This window comes from Mustela nigripes, chromosome 4, assembly GCF_022355385.1.
Source record: "Mustela nigripes isolate SB6536 chromosome 4, MUSNIG.SB6536, whole genome shotgun sequence".
Classification (NCBI taxonomy): domain Eukaryota; kingdom Metazoa; phylum Chordata; class Mammalia; order Carnivora; family Mustelidae; genus Mustela; species Mustela nigripes.
The window spans coordinates 160,754,241-160,772,202 of NC_081560.1; the positions used below are offsets into that span (position 1 = coordinate 160,754,241).

Below are 17,962 nucleotides of genomic sequence, written 5' to 3' on the forward strand. Positions count from 1 at the left end.
TCTGGCTTTCTTAAACTTAATTCACTACAGAACTTTCTGTTTGGCCTAGAACACTTCATGAGACTAGTGTTCCTCGGAACCCATGTTGGGAATATGGCAAGCACTCCTTTAGTCTCTTTGAGATCTGATACCACCTTTGGTGGAGTCTAGGGACATCAAAAGGCCAGTGGGAAGTACTCTGAGAAAATACCTCTCAAGTGTACAGGGATTCAGGGGAAGGACAGCAATGGACAGAGGAGGGAAGGGGAACAAGAAGGCTGGGCTGTTACAGGAACAGTGAATACTTCTGAAGACTTTTTGCATGGCAATACTCTTTGAAGTGGTTATTTAGTCCTCCTGACCACCTACAAGATAGAAATCATTATAATCCCCATTGCACAGATGAGGGAATTGAGCCATAGAGAGGTTTAGTAACGTGCCCAAGGTCACACAGTTCATAAATCTCTGGGTGTTGAATTCAGGTAGTCTGGCTCCTTAAGAAATGTATTATACTTGCTCATACTGAAGAGACATTTAATCAGGAATGGGTAGGGTGGAAAAGGGTGGTCATGGCAGAAGATTCACATCACAGTTACCCAAACAGCACAGAAGCTTAATAATAGTAGTAATAATATCAACTTACATTTGGTCTCTAGCTTCTTCTCCTTTAATTGGTGTCTACTATACAAGGTGTTGTGTTAGGAGCTGGGAATTCTGATGTGAATACAACCTACATGAGTCCTGCCCCAACAGGAGGTACACACAGGGGATTAGAGCACTGCAATACAGAGTGACCCACGCTCTCATGGGAAGAGGCACAGAAGATTTCGAGCAGGGAGGGCACCTGACCCAAATTTAGGATAGACTTTGACATGTGATAAAGGACTTTCTTCTCTAATACACTGCTTGAAAGGTGGAACAGTTGGTATGGAGGTAATTTCAGAGAGATCAGATCTTCTTGTTCCTAGAACAATACCAATAGCTTAGAATTCTTAGGAGGTCCAAGAATAGTCTGACTACTGGACAGTGTGGTCCTTCTCTTGAGCTTCTCCTCTAGGAAGTACAAGGCTCTGGTCCTCCTTAATCTCTGCCATGGCTTTAGTGTAGATGCAGTAACATCCCATTGACTGGGCATCTCCAGAACCATCAATGAACACTTAGTTTGATCCTGTGCATAGTAGAAACAGGAATGCTCCCCCCCAAATCCAAATTGCCAGTGCTCCCCTGCATTTCCAAACCCTGATGCATTGAGGTAGGACCATGTCATTAGTTCTGACCTATGGGCTATGACCAGCCGTCATATGTACCATTTTTGAGACAAAGAACTTATTTGCTGATGCAAGACCCCCCAGCACCCTCTTCTCTGCCATGGCGACTAAGAAAATTTCATCGTCCAGACAGTACAGGTATAAAACGACGAAAAGCTTCCATCAGCCTGAGTCTTGAGTGAAGAAAAACCCTCTACCAAAAAGTAGCATGAGAGAAAATAAACTTTTGTTGTGCTAAGCCACAGAGATTTGGGGCTGATTGACCCATATACCGGACCAAGGGTGTGCTCAACATCTGGTGCAAACAGCTCCAGAAAATGATGGCTCAGTAAGAGGAAATTAATGAATTCCTGCCATTAGCTGCAGTGCCAATGAGAATAACAAGAACAATTGACCTTTGTACAGTAGTTCATGATTTTCCAGGCACTTTTACTATGAGCACAATTCAGTTTAATTCCTGAAATAACAATGAGACGTCAGTATACTCAGACCCATTTCAAGGTGAGGCTAAGGAGTTTCACACCTCCCTTCCCTAAGCCACAATAATGGCTGCAGCTCTCATAACTGTCATCCTAGCACAGGTCACGTGATACCACTGAAAAGGACCCCCAGAGGCAGGAAAAAGGACCTAGAAGCCACAGATTTCCTCCCTAGAGTCAGCTTCACTAAGTTACATAAACCAGGCGGAATTACACAGCCCCTCCCATTCCTCAGTGGAGTCTTGCCTGGCAGTGAGACAGGACTTTCACGTAAAATATAAAGGGGTTTGTCACTCAGCCCTGTGCTATAATTATGAGAAAACATTTTTACCTGTGATTTACCCTACTCAGAGCCACCTCACTACCTTTGAATCACAGCTTCCACTAAAGCCACATGGTGTTAACGCAAGGTAATTTTTTTAAGTCCTTTGTTTTTGTGGTGGAAAATATGATTTATGTTTATTACAGAAAATTTGTAAAATACAGAAAAGCACAAAACGAAAACAGAAATTGCATAAACTCACAACCAGCGATATCTACCATTATATCAGGCTGGCCATTTATTTTCCTAGTCTTCTCTGTTAAAATTGATGCCACATAGTAACTCCAATTTTGTATGCTGATTTTACAATTATCAGATTGCAAACATTTACCTATGTTTTATTTTCTTTTTAAGATTTGTTATTTAGTTGACAGAGAGAGCCACAGCGAGAGAGGAAACACAAGCAAGGGAAGTGGGAGAGGGAGAAGCAGGCTTCCTGCTGAGCAGGGAGCCCGATGTGGGGCTCCATCCCAGGGCCCTGGGATCATGACCTAAGCTGAAGAAAGATGCTTAATGGCTGAGCCACGCAGGCACCCCCATTTACCCATTATTTTTTTTAGGCTGTGGTTGGAGAGTCTCCATATCTTTTTTTAAGACTTTATTTATTTATTTGACAGAGAGAGATCACAAGTAGGCAGAGAGGCAGGCAGAGAAAGAGAGAGGAGGAAGCAGGCTCCCTGCTGAGCAGAGAGCCCGATGCAGGACTCGATCCCAGGAGCCTGAGATCATGACCTGAGCCAAAGGCAGAGGCTTTAACCCACTGAGCCACACAGGCACCCTACCCATGTTTTAAAGTATTTTCTCATAACGCGATTTTAGTGGCTACACAATATCCTCTTATACTTTATCACCCCCACCCCCACTGTGATTGGACATTTATGTTGTTTTAAGTTTTCTCTGCAAAGGGTTGCAATGAACATCTTAGTGCATTCATATTTATTTGTGTTTCCTAACAAAATGAAAATGCTGGTTCAGAGGATTAGGATGTCTTAAAGATTTTTTTTTTGTCAGAGTTCCTTCTAGAAAGATGCTCCAGAAGTGTAGGTGGGTCCTCATCTCCTATGCCTCACTTTAATTGAACAGTGTATCAGTCGGGGTCCAGTTACGAAAAAGGAAAACATACTAGGTATTTCAACAAAAAGAATTTAATATAAGGGACTAGTTTGACAGGCAGGTTTGAAGACTGAAAAGCAAAAGGACATTGAGATAAGTCAGAGAGTGACTGCAGGGAGCACGGCCTGTTTCTAGGAATGTGGGGACAAAGAGACCAAGTTGAGATTACTGGAATCTCACACGTGGAGCAGGGAGTCTCCATGGAGCTGTGACAACAGATCTCTGAGGAGGGGATGCTGCCCTGTACGTCACAGAAAGACTCAGACCCCTGAAAAGGACATGTGTCTAGCTGGTGTTAGTATCTCTGAAGGACATGATGAAGATATGCCTGGTTGTACCAAAAAAAAAAAAGAAAAAAGAAAAGGAAAGGAAAGAAAAAAAAAAGGTCTGAGTGGCTTCGTTATGCAATGCACTCGATTTTGGCTCAGGTAATGATCTCATGGGTCCTGGGATCAAGCCCCAGGTCGGCTTCCCATTCAGCAGGGAGTGTGTTTCCCCCTCTGCCCCTCCCCCTGCTCATGCTCTCATTCTCTCTTTCTCTCTCAAAATAAATAACTTAAATCGTTTTTTTAAAATGTTGCAGAGTGGCCAGAGTGAAAAACCATTACTGAGAAGACCAGGAGTTATCAGCAAGCCAACCAAAAGGATCAAGACCTGCCCCTTCTGCCAAGCCTGGCTGTGTCCCTCTAGTGCCCCCCTACTGGTGGAGCCTAGCACAGAGCGAGCTTACCAGGAGAAATGGCATTAGCGCACTCCCAGCCTCAACCTCATAGACCCCAACATAAAAAGAGTAGATTCAGGACTGAGAGACAATAGCCTGATAACCAGACAGCCATCATCACATTTTAAATTTTTGTGGTAATTTTCTCAATACCAGTGATTTAATGCAGACTAAGTAAAATATTGGTTAACACCATCTTTTGATAATTTTGTAGTTTTATAAAACAAAGATCTGATTTCAGATCCAACTGGCTCTTCTCTAAAAACAAAACACCAAATTACTACCAACTGATAGTTATTTGAAGTGCTTCCTCTGTGCCAAGCACTCTGCTCAGCAGGCTGTGTGGGTTATCTCAGTTAGCCCTTGTGTGGTCAAGGTCACAGCTCAAAGAGATGGACAAGGGATTTGGGCCAGCAACCTACCATCAGACTTGAGCTCTCGGCCATGTCTCTGTGCTTGTATCCCATCTCCTTTGCCATTTAGGTGACACCCATTCCTTCTCTGTCCATGCCATGGGGATGGACATAAAAACCCCAGGCTCTTACAAGAGTCTTGCTTCTCCATGCTGTGGGGCCGCTTGGTAGTTAAGGCTGTGTTCCCACACAGAGTGCTCAGCACATCAGTAACCAGACACCTAATGGTGAGGTCCAAAGTGGGTTCCAGGGCCCAGATTTTTGTCTTTAGTAAAAAATCACAGAATACTAGAATGACATTAAAGGTCCTTACCAGATGTCTAAGTCCCTCTGTAACATCTCAATGCACAACTGTTTGGATCCCATTTGAACGTTTGTCACAACCTGTAATATCCCACTGTATAATGCAATCTCCCTACATTTTTAGACAGCTCTAGTTAATAAAAAGTTCATGTTTTCAGAGATTTAAAATCTACTACTCTGTAAGTTCCACCTGAGATTTTTGATCTGGCTCTCTTGGACAACACAACTTTGCAAATGCTTAAAGGCAACTGTCACATCACTCTTCCCTAGTGTTGTGGTGAGGAGCCTATACACTTTTGGAGGTAGCATAAGTCTCAAATAATATAGCAAATGGGTGACCAAAACTTTGGTTTTATTGGAGAAGACATGCACAGAGAAATGTTTCTTCGTAGTTAAGAGCACAGGCATTAAAAGCAGACAAATCTGAGTTTAAGTTCTAGCTTGATCATTTCCTACCTATAACTATATACTCGCTCTACAACCTTGACAAAGGTGTTTACCTCAGTGGGGATGCTAGTACCTACCAGACGGTGGTATTATGAGGATTCAATCAGCTAAGGCTTGTAGGTGCTTGCCTTGACCACATAGTAGATGTGAGAAATGAGATCTATAAAGTATATTGATGAGAGACACTAGTTTGACTTTGCATATAAGTTATGAAAATGTCTTTTTATGGCAGTAATTCTTATCTGAAGGTCATCCCATTCCATCCCAAAAGATCAATATTAAAGCTACATAATAGACTATTCTCCAGGCAACCTTAGTTCACTGAGAAAACTAAAATATGTAACATTTGGAGTCTGAAGACCTGAGTTTAAGACCTGGTTCTGCCTCTTACTCTGTGATCTTGAGTAAGCTGACTGAGCCTTGGTTTCCTCACTTACAAAATGCACCAACATAGCTAAAATGTTCATAATGAACTACTGTGGAGCAATTAGAGGTAACAGATTAGAACACAGAATAATGTGGAGGGATCTGATCCACTTTTTTGAGTGAAAAAGTGATCAGCAGAATGAGAAATTTAACAGTGCCACTTACGTAAAATCAAAACAACTATACAAAACATGTAACACCCATGGAAACTATAGAAATCCAATGTATTATAATGACTGCCTAAGAGAATGCAAGCAAGTTGGAAGAGAATATAAGCAAGAATGCAAAAAGGAATAAAAAATAAAGACAAGAGAGGCCTAAATGAATGACTAAATGAATGACTAATAAATGGATAGACAGATGCTAACATGGGAGTCAAGATGCTTCCCTACCTTCCTCATGAGGTTATTCTGAGGATCTGGTAAGATAATGCACAGGAAAGCAAAGTTAATTTACTGTTTCCATTATGATTTCCACATTGAACAAATGAGCTAGACCGAGATAAACATTCTTCATTGCTCTTCAGCAGGAAGCTGTCAGCAGGGCAGAGCCCAGGAAACCTTGCCCTGAATGAGAATCTTCTAGTACAATGACATCAGACCTCTTCATGAAGGAGGGCAGGCTCTCCCTCACTTCTGGAGACACTGCTTGATGGCACAGACAGAAGCCTCAGATGCCTCTTCCCACGAATCCTTTGCAAATGGTCCACTTGGGTCCTCGGAAGAAGAAGCCCAGGCAAATGGGTGCCTCGATGGTCTGTCCTTCTCATGACATCAAATTTCAGGATTTGGTCCTCTATATTTTGGAGAAGAAAATGGGAACCACCCGTCGAGCCTTCCTCATGGAGCTGGCACGAAGGAAAGGATTCAGGGTTGAAGATGAGCTCAGGTAGGACATCACTGATTTCACTTTGTGAATAAGCAGGGCTTTTATGAACAGTTTCTGTGGAACCCAAGGAAATTATGTCTTCTTCCCAATACAGAAAAGATTATACTCCCACTGGGAAAATGGGTTTGAAATCAAAGAACATATTTGAGCCAACTAATTAAGGGCAATAACATGAGTGGGGACTGATACAATTATACTAAAACTAGTTGGCACCAAAATATAGGGTTTGGGGGGGTTTTTGTTTGTTTGGTTGTTTTGTTTTGCCTTTCACCATTATGAGATGAGTTTTCCAGAGATGATGATAGAAACTTAATTGGAAAATTTAATGCTGAAACCACTCAATTTTGTTCCTGACTAAACTGACTAAACTAAACTGAACAAAACCCCACTAAGTTCAATAAAAAAATTTCAGCTACTCTGAGGCAGAAAGAATGGTTTGGGTTCTTGGCAATTAAACTAAATCCCTGGCTGTACTGAGGTGACCAGTGTCTGTGATGGGCTAGGATGAGAGACTGTTGCTGGCTCTCCACAGGCACCCAAATGTGGCCTTGATCATGCTTTTCCAATGAGCTGTCCCAGTGGGGTTCGCAGAGTGAGGAGCACTGGTTAAAGATTCAAGGACAGCTCTGTCCAGGACTGGTAGTCATGGTGCTGAGAGTGACGAGGTCAGAGCACAGACAAAAGGGCAACTGAAGCCACCTCTTGGGTCCCCTAGACTCATTCACGCACAACCCCACTCATCCCAGCAATTAGTCTTGTTGTTTTTCTAACTGTTAAATTAGCTCTTCACAGAACACAGCCAGGGGCTTGCAACGGATAAAGGATAATCAAAGCAACTGGCTGGCTTTGATTGTCCAAGGAAGAGACTGACCGCAACTTTCTCAGGAAAAACTGTGAGAATTCTATGTGAAAATAATTTTTTTTATTTTAAAAATAGTCTTTGATATTAAAAAAAAATTAACAAGAATTTCCTGCTGAAGAAATGCCAACTTCAAATTGCTAGACAAACGTGTCAAAAGTCAATAATAAGATATGAATGATTTGCAAAATATTCATAATTCATATGACGATTCAAAATCACAGTAACATTTTATTTATTTATTTATTTTACTAAAATGCCCTAATCAGAAATTCCTGGGTCTCCCATGGTCTCTCCCTCCATCTGGTTTTTCTTGGTGTGTTCTCCTTTCCCCACCTCTGCCTCTTGTTTTCATTTTAACCCCTATCTCATTTAGGATGTTAAGCGCCAAATCATAACATCCCTTCTGTGGAATTGCAGATTTCACCTAACTGTTAAGTCTACCTAATCTTACAGACTTACATAAAATGTTGGAATTAGGGGAAGAAAAGATGATGTAGGTAAAGAGGCTCAAACCCAGAATTTTAAAAAAGGAAATATAAAAAGAAGAAATGAAAAGCCTCAGCAAATATGGAACTGCTTTTTGTGGTAAAGAAATCTGACAAGGGCCAGACAGGAAAGCGACAGCCAGATGGTCAAGGTACCACTTACATAGAAAGCTCTCAGTTGAAAAGCTCTCGTCCACACCTCCAGCAAGGGCTGACTAGTTACAGGCGCAGTTACAAGTATAGACATGGTGGCTGAGGCAGGTACTTGGAGAGACACAGGAGGCAAGTTTCTTCTTTTGGCCACAGAGCCAGAGAGGCGGCTCTGTGCATCTGATACCCGCTGCCAAGGACCAAGCCCAGGGCTCGGGCTACAGAGGAAAAGTGGTGCATGGTGAGCAAACGGCTCCCATGTATATGATGGTGGCAAAGCTCCCAGGCTGACAGCCCAGAAGACACATTAAATACAAATGTGTGTGATGGCTCAAAAAGAAACCACAGGAAGTAGAAGTCCCAGCTCTCAAACGGAATTTCTGTGCACAAATACATAGTCTTTCATTGGAAAGGGCACTAGAAATTGTGGTAGGGAAAAGTTTTGAGATCAGAAGTCTAGAGATCCCTAATTCTGGCTCTGACCCTTCCCGGCCATGAAGTGTGGAGCCAGACCCTCTCCCCACTCTATGAACTTAGCTTCCTGAAAAATGGTTTGTTCTATCTGAGATAATCACCAAATGTGATGATGGACATCAGTGTGCTCTGGTAAGTTAAAAAACAGTTACATAGATGTAAAGTGTGATCGTCCTATTGTTAATAAGCTGGATCCACTGACCCTTACAGCAAAACCATAAGAGAGGATTCTGTCTCCACAATATGGACTGGGTCAAATGATAAAAACAAACATAACAAAGACAGGAAACCTAACAAACCTATCAAAATAATTTAAGTGGTTATTTTTATAAGGAAGGGGTTATTAGGAAGGGATTATGGTTGCTTTTATTCTGTGTTTTACAATTTTTTTTACAATAAGTATATATTTTAAATAAAAATGAAGAAAGTTGATATCTAAAAGAAAGGAAACTTCTCAATAACGAAGACTATCCCTTCCTTTTCTAATATATAAGATTCAAAAAAAGAGGAGCTAAAATCATATATATGCTCTGAAAAGAGTTAGCAATCTCCATAGTTTCTAGTACATTCTTGGCTGCCAGGAGGATTACATATGAGGAAGAAATCTGACACCTACTTTAGCTGGATCTGAACCCATAGCTTAGAAATGGTGTATCTGAACCCACTGACCTATCTGGAGCTATTTCATTCTCCAGCATATGTGCCCTGTATCCTTATATTTGGAATTGGTTTCACTTATATTATATGTTATATTAATGTTATATTTTAGAAGACATGCTGGTCAATGGCCCATAGGAAGTTGGGTTTTAAAATAGAAATCAGGGGAGTTGTCAAGTGATTTCGGGCATTTTGCACATTCATGAAAATGGTAATGAACTTTATTCCATGACTAACATTCTAAATTTTAGAGCAACTTCATAATCCTCAAATTATCTAGGTCAAGCCAGAGGAGGATGAGAATCTAGTGCCTGTCATGTTCTTATTTCATTCCTGGTTTCAGTACTTTGAGCTATTTTAAAACTCTGTCATCGACCCTCCTCTATGAACACAATAGTGAATCCACTATGTCTTGACCTAAACCGCTGATGTAGAAGAAGAAAGAGCTATGGCTAGAAAGGGTCGCACCCAGGGTGCCTCCCCTCAGCAGCCTAACACTGGCTCAGTTCCACTGTTGGAGCAGTAGAAACCCAGTGGATGATACTTTTGTCCTGCTCAAATCTCCTTAATTCACCCACAAGGATATCTTTGGAACATATTGTCTGATGCAAGATGCAACCCAACCTTGAATCCCTTCTCCCTACACTTCCCTGAGTCCAAGACCTAAGACCCCTGGAAACCCTCCCAGAGGACAGAACTTCCTTCCCAGTACCTGGATGTAATCCATGGTACAGGGCTGGCCCCAGCTCTGCCACTTGGCTTTAATACTAACCTCATCCAATTCCTCCTCACTGGCTCCACAAGGGCAAGGGCATCATGGGGGCCATCCTGTAGAGCTTACCCTCAGACCTTTGACATTTTTCTTCTACAGAGTAGCTTCAGGAAATATTTGATTTATCTGGTGAATACAAAACCAGCCAAAGGAACTTGTGATTACCAAGATTAGTTTTTGTAATTAAAATTTTTTTCTATGATGCACCAGTATTACTTTTGTAATCAGCAAAATAACAAAGACTTTATAAATTTGAGAACATGCATTGTAAGTTCTAGTCCTTCTCCGGTCCAAATTACTTCACATTTCAAAATCTGTGGACTCTCAGTTAATGCTCATAATCTCATTCAAGGTGGAACCAAAAAAAAAAAATCAAGGCAAGACCCTTTGTTTTTAGGTATGTCAGAGCTGGAAATAGAAACCTACCTACTGGTGGTAGTTTAAGTGTGAGATAAAACCAAATAAAACTCTTTATTTTTCTATGTCAGGGACTCTGAAACAGATCAGTTGCTTAGGGAGGCAGGAGGGTTTTTAAATAGTAAACAGCTCAGTTTAACTATAAATTAGTGTTTAAAATTACCATTTACAGGATAAGCCCTACATCAGATGGGAAGAATTGGGGATGACCTCTCTAGGGGGAAAAAAACATTTTAAAGACAAAGATAAAAGCAGGTGACCATCCGGGAAGGCTGGAGAAGTCAGATAGGGGGTCAGTCTGTCTCCAGGCAAAGAAAAGTGGCTGTCTCTTTCTTCATGAAGAATTTTTCTAATTGTACTGTGAGGAAGGACCAACTAGGAAAAGAAAGACAGGAACAGTGAAGATACAGTTATCAGAAGAAAAAAAAAAAAAGGCAGAACCAAAATGGGTGAATTAATTCTATTAACTCAGGGCTTTCTGGACATCTGAATGCCACAATCACAATTTTTATACTATCTTTTACCGCATGTGCTATTATATACTTACTACGTCTCCTTCAATTGTCTCTAAGATGAATTGTTAAAAATAACTTAACCTTGTCTAAGGAATCATATAAAAACCGTGAAACCCAAAAAAACCATGGGTTTGATATGCATAATTTTAACGTGTAGGTATAAATACATATGCCTTTTTAGTGTTCTGCTATGTACCTGCTAAAACTATCTCACATACCTACAGAGGAATGGGTACTATATTGGAAACATGGCTGCCATTGAGCCCTAGGTGCAGTGTGGGGGCCATTCAAGACTTTTCTCTACGGCAGCACTTCTCCAAGTATACTTCTTGGGCTGTGGGGTAGTTTGGAAATACGGTTGCTCCCAAGAAGAGGCAAGGACTAGTCTCTGTTCCCTTGCATTTGGGAGGGCTTGTGACTACTTCAACCAATAGAGTACACTATATGACTTTTGATGCTGGGTCATAAGGGGCACTGGGGCTTCTGCTGTTCCCTGGATCTCCCAGCCTCACATAAGATGTTTGAGTCTCTCTGAGAGAGGACACATGAAGGTGTTTAGGTTGACAGATGCACGAACCCGTTCTCCCTGCCATCCTCACCAATGTGCAGGCACACTGAGTCATTTGGTGGGTCACACTCCCATGGTCACCATACCCAACAGCTGCCTGAATTCTTGACCCACAAAATTATGAGGTATAATAAAATCGGTGCTCTTTTTAAGCCATTTTGGGAGAGCTGGTTATGCACCAATGAATAACTAGAACTGACTACATGAGAATTACCAAAGGAGCATATTCCTAGGCTCTAGGTAAGACTTACTGAATTTGAATCTGCTAATAGGGTCCAGGCACCTGGATTTTAACCCAGCTTCTTGGGTGTCTCTGGTAGACACTAGAGTTTATTTCCCTTAGAGCTACTGATTAATCCATTTATTCATTCATTCCACCAACGGTCTATCTATTCACTGTTGCTCTGAATCTGGCCATGTGCTGGGCACCAGGTATAATTATCATCTAGACAATAATTAAGCAGATTATAACATTGTCCCTGCCCTCAGGGACACCAAGGGCCAAGCCAAGCACATTTCAGTTGAGCACTAGTTGAAAGAGAAGACTCATTTTCACTATGAGAAGCTGAGGGACAAATCCTACTTCAGAATTGTTATAATTGATTCAAGCCCTCTTAAACCTAATCCAAGACATCAGTAATTGGCCCTGGCTAAGAAACTAGGTGCACTTGGGGCACCTGGATGGCTCAGTCAGATAAATGTAGCTCAGGCCATGATCCCAGGGTCCCAGGATCAGAGTCCAGGGATCAAGCCCCAAGTTGGGCTCTCTGCTCAGTGGTGAGTCTGCTTCTCCCTCTGAGGTTCTCTCCTCTCCTGCTCTCTCTTTCTCACTCTCTCTCTCAAATAAATAAATAAAATCTTAAAGAAAGAAAGAAAGAGAGAGAGAGAGAAAGAAAGAAAGAAAAAGAAAGAGCAAACTAGGTGCACTTAAAGAAATCCACTGACATTTCAGGAACAGTCATCTCCACAGCACCCTGGGGTCTTTGGGAGAAGTTTGGGGCTGCTGCCTGGAGTACTGTCCTCTTTTAGTATAAGGAAAGAACTGAGGACTCCAGGGCCAAGGCAGGTACCACCTCAGCCCCAGACCCAGATTTCGCCCTTAAAAATGACATCATGTGTATTTTTCCCCCTAAGTAGAAAGTGATGATAGATGGTTCATGACAGAAAGTGGAAAAATATAGGGAAAAAAACCTTAAAACAACACCTCACTCAGGGGTCTAACCACAGTCTAGTAGAACGTTAAGAGTTTGCTTGAGTCATGCACAGCTGGGTTTGAATCCTGGCTTCACAGAGCCTCCACAAGCCTTGGTTTTCTCATCTGAAATGATATTGCCCACCTCGTAAGACTTGCGAAGACTTAGTAAGAATAAACGTGTGTAGGGGCACCTGGGTGGCTCAGTGGGTTAAGCCTCTGCCTTCGGCTCGGGTCATGATCCCAGGGTCCTGGGATCGAGCCCCACATCGGGCTCTCTGCTCTGCGGGGAGCCTGCTTCCTCCTCTCTCTCTGCCTGCCTCTCTGCCTACTTGTGATCTCTGTCAGATAAATAAAGAAAAAATCTTTAAAAAAAAAAAAAAGAATAAAGAATAAATGTGTGTGTGTGTGTGTGTGTGTTTGTATTTTTTCCTAACAGTCTGGAGTATTGTGGAATATTCTCTGGTCTTTTCTTCTGGGTACACCTGTATGTTATATTGTTGGTGGATCATTATGTAGCATCCCCACACATCCCCAGGCATTCTGGCTACTCTGCTAGAGGCAGGGATGGGTCCAGAGACATCCCCAGTGAAGAGAGAGCAGTGGTGGGGCAGGGGAGGTAAGAGTGGATGGCGAGGGGCCTAAATTTGGAAGATGATCACCAGGGCTCCACTTTTGCCTCTCTGTGAGGTTTAGGTAAAATTCACCTAAAATTCAGAGCTCAGAGAACCTGACAGCCTCCGTGTGGCTTCTCCATCTTGGTGTGTAGCTATGGCAACTATTCTTTCAGATTTCCTGGGACAGCTGTCACTGAAGTCTACATGCTATTGGACATAAAATACCAACAACAAATTTCATGTGGCAGCAGCAGGGACAGTATGGTCAACAGAAAGTGTTACTGGACCTCTGTTTCTGCGTTTTGGAGAGAATCAGGGTTTTTGATGATGATGATTCCCTTCCAGATGTTCTTCCTTCTGCAGAAAGGTGCAGCACTCTCCACCACTGTGGAAGAAGCACAAAGTCACAGGGGGCAGCTCGGTGTAGCCCCGCACATAGGCTGTGGATTAACACAGAATGGGGACTGAATCCCTGCTTCAGCAGTTATCAGCTGGGTGAACTTTTAATGTCTTCAAGGTCTCTTTTCTCATAGTGTTACTGACTGTTAGATGAGAGAATGCATGAGATACACCTGCCATAGGGTCTGGCACATAGTGATATTCCCATATTATTAATATTTCCAACACTGGCATGGTCAGAGCAGAGAGAAAATTACCCTGGCAGCAAACAGACAAAAAGCCATCAACACGACACTAAGAAATTGTCGGCAGAACACATGGGAGGCAGTGGCTTTCCTTAGTGCTGTTGCTAAGGGCTCAGAACTGAAAGTGAGCAAAGGCACAGAGACTGTGCATGGTCTGCAAAGGGTGCAGGATGAGCCTGGGGCAGGAAGCACATCATAGGCTAGATGCAGCTGGTCCCTGGGAGCCCAACTCAGGCAACTCAAGAAGACAGGGGATGGAGACTGGCTAGAGCAGATTATTCTCCAGACCATGTTTCTTAAGTTACTTGTGGTAAAGGACCAGTTTTCAAAAACTTTTAATGATCAATGCTTTCATCAAAAAACAACCTATAAGAAGCTACTTTGATAGTGCTAAATTACAATGAAATTTCCTAAATGCTGAATTTCAGTTTCTGTGTTTACTGTGTGGGAACCAGGCATAAGCAGTGCTGAACTCTGGGTAGCCCTGTGTGGATGGCAGAAGGGGTCCTGTTCGATTTTGTGTGTGTGCTCTATTATCGCCCCCGTTGTTGCTGTTTGGTTTTGTTTGCTAATTGCTTAGCGAGACGGGGTTGCAAGTTCAATCAGAGTCTTCTTCCATAGGGTGTATGGCTGGTTTATTTGGAAATGTGCTTAGATGAATGCTGTGAAAAATTATGTGGTCCTCATCCAATAGTGTGAGCTCAGACACTGCCACACTGCCCCAGGGATAGCCACAGTGGGGGTGGGGATAGCAGGAGAGTGGATGGGAAGGGGCTTGAATTTGGAAGCTGAGCCCCAGAGCTCCCCCTCAGCATATCCTTCTACCCTGAAGTTAAGACAGAACCTTAATACTAATTATAATACAAATGCTATAATTAACGATAATATAATAATAAAGTTTCCTCCAAAGGTCAGAAGTCTAGATGGAATCACACTTCCTGTGCAGCTCTATTAATCCTTCTGTTGTCTTCTTAAAGTCTGCACATAAAAAACTTTTCAAGAAGCTTATTAAGAGTCACTTTTGGAATGATGAGGACCTAGAACAAGATGCAGTGAGCTGTCTCCCCCAACTCTTGACAGATGTGGTTTCACCATGAAGAACTTCTGCTTTGGCCCCTGTGCCTCCTGCCATCCAGATGGCTCCGCTCTGGCCTCCAGCCCCAGTTCTCTCCTAGGCCAGCCTCACATCCCCACCGACAACCGGACATTCTCACTAGGACCTCTTGCCGCCCTTCACATGCAGCATGCCTGAAACAAATTTCATTTCCACTCCCCACCCAAACAGACTTCTTAAATTCCTATTTCTACCAAAAGCACTTTTACTGTACTGTGATAGAGGAAAGTAGTATTTTCTCTCTACTTCAGCTGTTAGAGGGGAACTAATGCCAGAGGCCCCTCCTATGTCTCCTCTGCCTTCCTTCCTGGTGCTACAGGAGCTGGACTCGGTTAGAATCATCTCACATGTGGTCATGATTTCATTCTTCTTCTTCTTCTTCTTTTTTTTTTAAACAATTTTATTTATTTATTTGACAGAGAGAGCACAAGCAGGCAGAGTAGCAGGCAGAGGGAGAAGGAGAAGCAGGATCCACGCTAAGCAAGAAGCCCAACACGGGGCTCGACCCCAGGACCCTGGGATTGTGACCTGAGCCAAAGGCAGTTGCTTAACCAAGCCACCCAGGCACTCCTCCTGATTTCATTCTAAGCAGCTCCCAACCCTTCCCACCCATCACTCTCCCCTCCAAATTACTGTGTGAACCAGATTAGCCTTTTTCTTTTTCTTTTTTTTTTTTTAAGATTTTTAAAAAAAAATTATTTATTTGACAGGGAGAGAGACACAAACAGGGGGAGTTGGGGAGGGAGAAGCAGGCTTCACGCTGAGTGGAGAGCCCAATGTGGGGCTTGATCCCCGGACCCTGGGATCATGACCTGAGCGGAAGGCAGATGCTTAACAACTAAGCCACCCAGGTGCCCCCAGATTAGCCTTTTAAAATGACATACTGAGGCTATGCATGATCCGCTCACGAAATCCTTCACTGGTTCCACAACCCCAGAAAATGAAATGCAACCTCCTCAACCAGGCTTCTAAGACCTTCTATAACATGGTTGTCCTAACTGACTCAGCCATGTATACAACTACTTCCCAACATAAACTCTTCACTCTGGTCCAGCCAATTCTCTTACTTTCCTTCTGGTCTCTGAATCTTTTCTTCCAGGAGGGCCTGAAGTTCTGCCTTCCAGGCCCCTATTCCTCCCCATCCATCCAGACTAGACACAAACCCCTCCTTCCACAAAGCCATCATGCCTCTCCCAGCTCACATCAGCTCTTCTCCTTCTCTGCATACCACTTGCAGATGTTGTCCAAGCCTCATGTCTTGTCATATTATTAACTGACTGCTTCACATAAGATACTAATATCCAGAAACTTCCCTTTTCTTCTTTGGTATCCAACTTCCTGCCACACCATCACAAGGAACCTAGAGCTGTGAATATAACAGTGAACCAAAAAACACCCAATGAATCCAAGAGTCAATTCAAAAAAGGAGAAAGAGAAAGAGGAAGTCAAAGAAGAGAAGTGGGCAACAGAAAAGAATTCTGTTTTTCTCTTGGATGCCTAGACATGCATCTTACTATCTCCCAGATTCATAGATTATTTGAATGGAAAAAGCCTTAAAAAACATTGGATCCAATGATATGATGCTGACTGTGACAACTTATTGAAAACCAGAAATAATATACTTGACCCAGAAAGAGACCATCAAAAAGGATCAATACCATTTACTAGCTGTGTGATCTTCAGATTTTCACGTAAACTCTGTTGTTCAGTTCCCCCATTTTTGAAGTATGAATAATGTTAACACTTCCTTGAGGAGCTTTGGGAGTATTAAATGAGATGATGGATGAAAGATACCAGGATCGCGCTGAAACATGGTACAGGCTCAGTGGTTACTGGGGGAAAGCTTCCCACCTATCCTCCACCACTAGCCCGAGCTTTGACAAACTTGGAAAGCAGTATTTCCTCAAAGCTGGTTACCATCTGTTAATGTGTTGTGAGATCCATTTAATGGGATGTTACAAACATATCTACATGTATCTCTTTCTATTTTAGGTCATGATATAAAATGTATTTCTCATTGCGGGTCAGATGGAAAGGCATCAGGCTGAAGCCCTCTACAAATAAAAATGAAATGGCCCACCAAAGCCACACAAAGAGTGCTTTTTTACTAACAATTTCTTATCTTCCAACTTCTCTGGACTTTGGTTTTCCAAAGACCACAATCTTGTTAATGTTTTCTTAATGTAACATAGACCACTATGGCTACACTAATTAATACAGAATCCCTTCCATGGAGGCCTAAATTCTCTGTGCCTATGGTGAGGTCTAGTATGCATTTTTCTTCATTAGACAGAATGTTCCAAACACCCCGAGGTAAGAGGAACACTCCTCACTTGAAATTCCCTTCAGCCCTTAATGCTGCCTTGCCTTCTACAGTGATTCCATCACCCACATTGTGGCAGAAAACAACTCGGGCTCAGAGGTCCTGGAGTGGCTGCAGGGACAGAATCATAAAGTCAGCTCACAGCTCGAACTCCTTGATGTCTCCTGGCTGATAGAATCCATGGCAGCAGGAATACCAGTGGAGACGACAGGGAAACACCAGCTTGTAAGTGTTATGGTTGTGATTTTCTTTGCCCTTCACTTGAGGATTAGGAACATGGGCTGTAGTAATCAACAGACCTGGGTTAGATCCAGGTTTTCTGCTTACTCCCTGTGTGACCACGGGAAAGTGACTTACCTATTCTGAGCTTCCTTTTCCTCCTCTACAATATAAGATAGCAGTAAGACCTGCCTGACAAGATGGTTATGAGAACTAGAGTCACATAAGGCAAAGCACTTACCACAGAGCCTGATCTACAGCACCCAATAGGGGTGCCTGGGTGGCTCAGTGGATTAAAGCCTCTATCTTTGGCCCGGGTCATGATCCGAGGGTCCTGGGATCGAGCCCTGCATTGGGCTCTCTGCTCTGCGGAGAGCCTGCTTCCTCCTCTCTCTCTGCCTGCATCTCTGCCTACTTGGGATCTCTGTCTGTCAAATTAAAAAAAAAAAAAGAAAGAAAGAAAAAGAAATACAGCACCCAATAAATGGTAGCCAGTTTTATGAATAAGACTATACACAAATATTTCAAAATGTGGAAGCCTTGATGTTCTGGTAGCCAGAAGAGCAGAGGGCACCTGTTTTGTTTTGTTTTTCT

General features: G+C 42.6%; 1 protein-coding gene across 1 annotated transcript in view; it reads left to right on the top strand.

Moving 5' to 3' along the window:
- Positions 1-6,144: 6,144 nt before the first annotated feature.
- The window catches only part of DNTT (DNA nucleotidylexotransferase), a 32,013-nt gene continuing 20,195 nt past the window's right edge, over positions 6,145-17,962 (top strand). Inside the window, exons 1-2 of the mRNA XM_059397701.1 lie at positions 6,145-6,359; positions 17,203-17,374. Coding sequence (XP_059253684.1) covers positions 6,145-6,359; positions 17,203-17,374 — 387 coding nt within the window. The remainder of the gene's footprint in view (positions 6,360-17,202; positions 17,375-17,962) is intronic.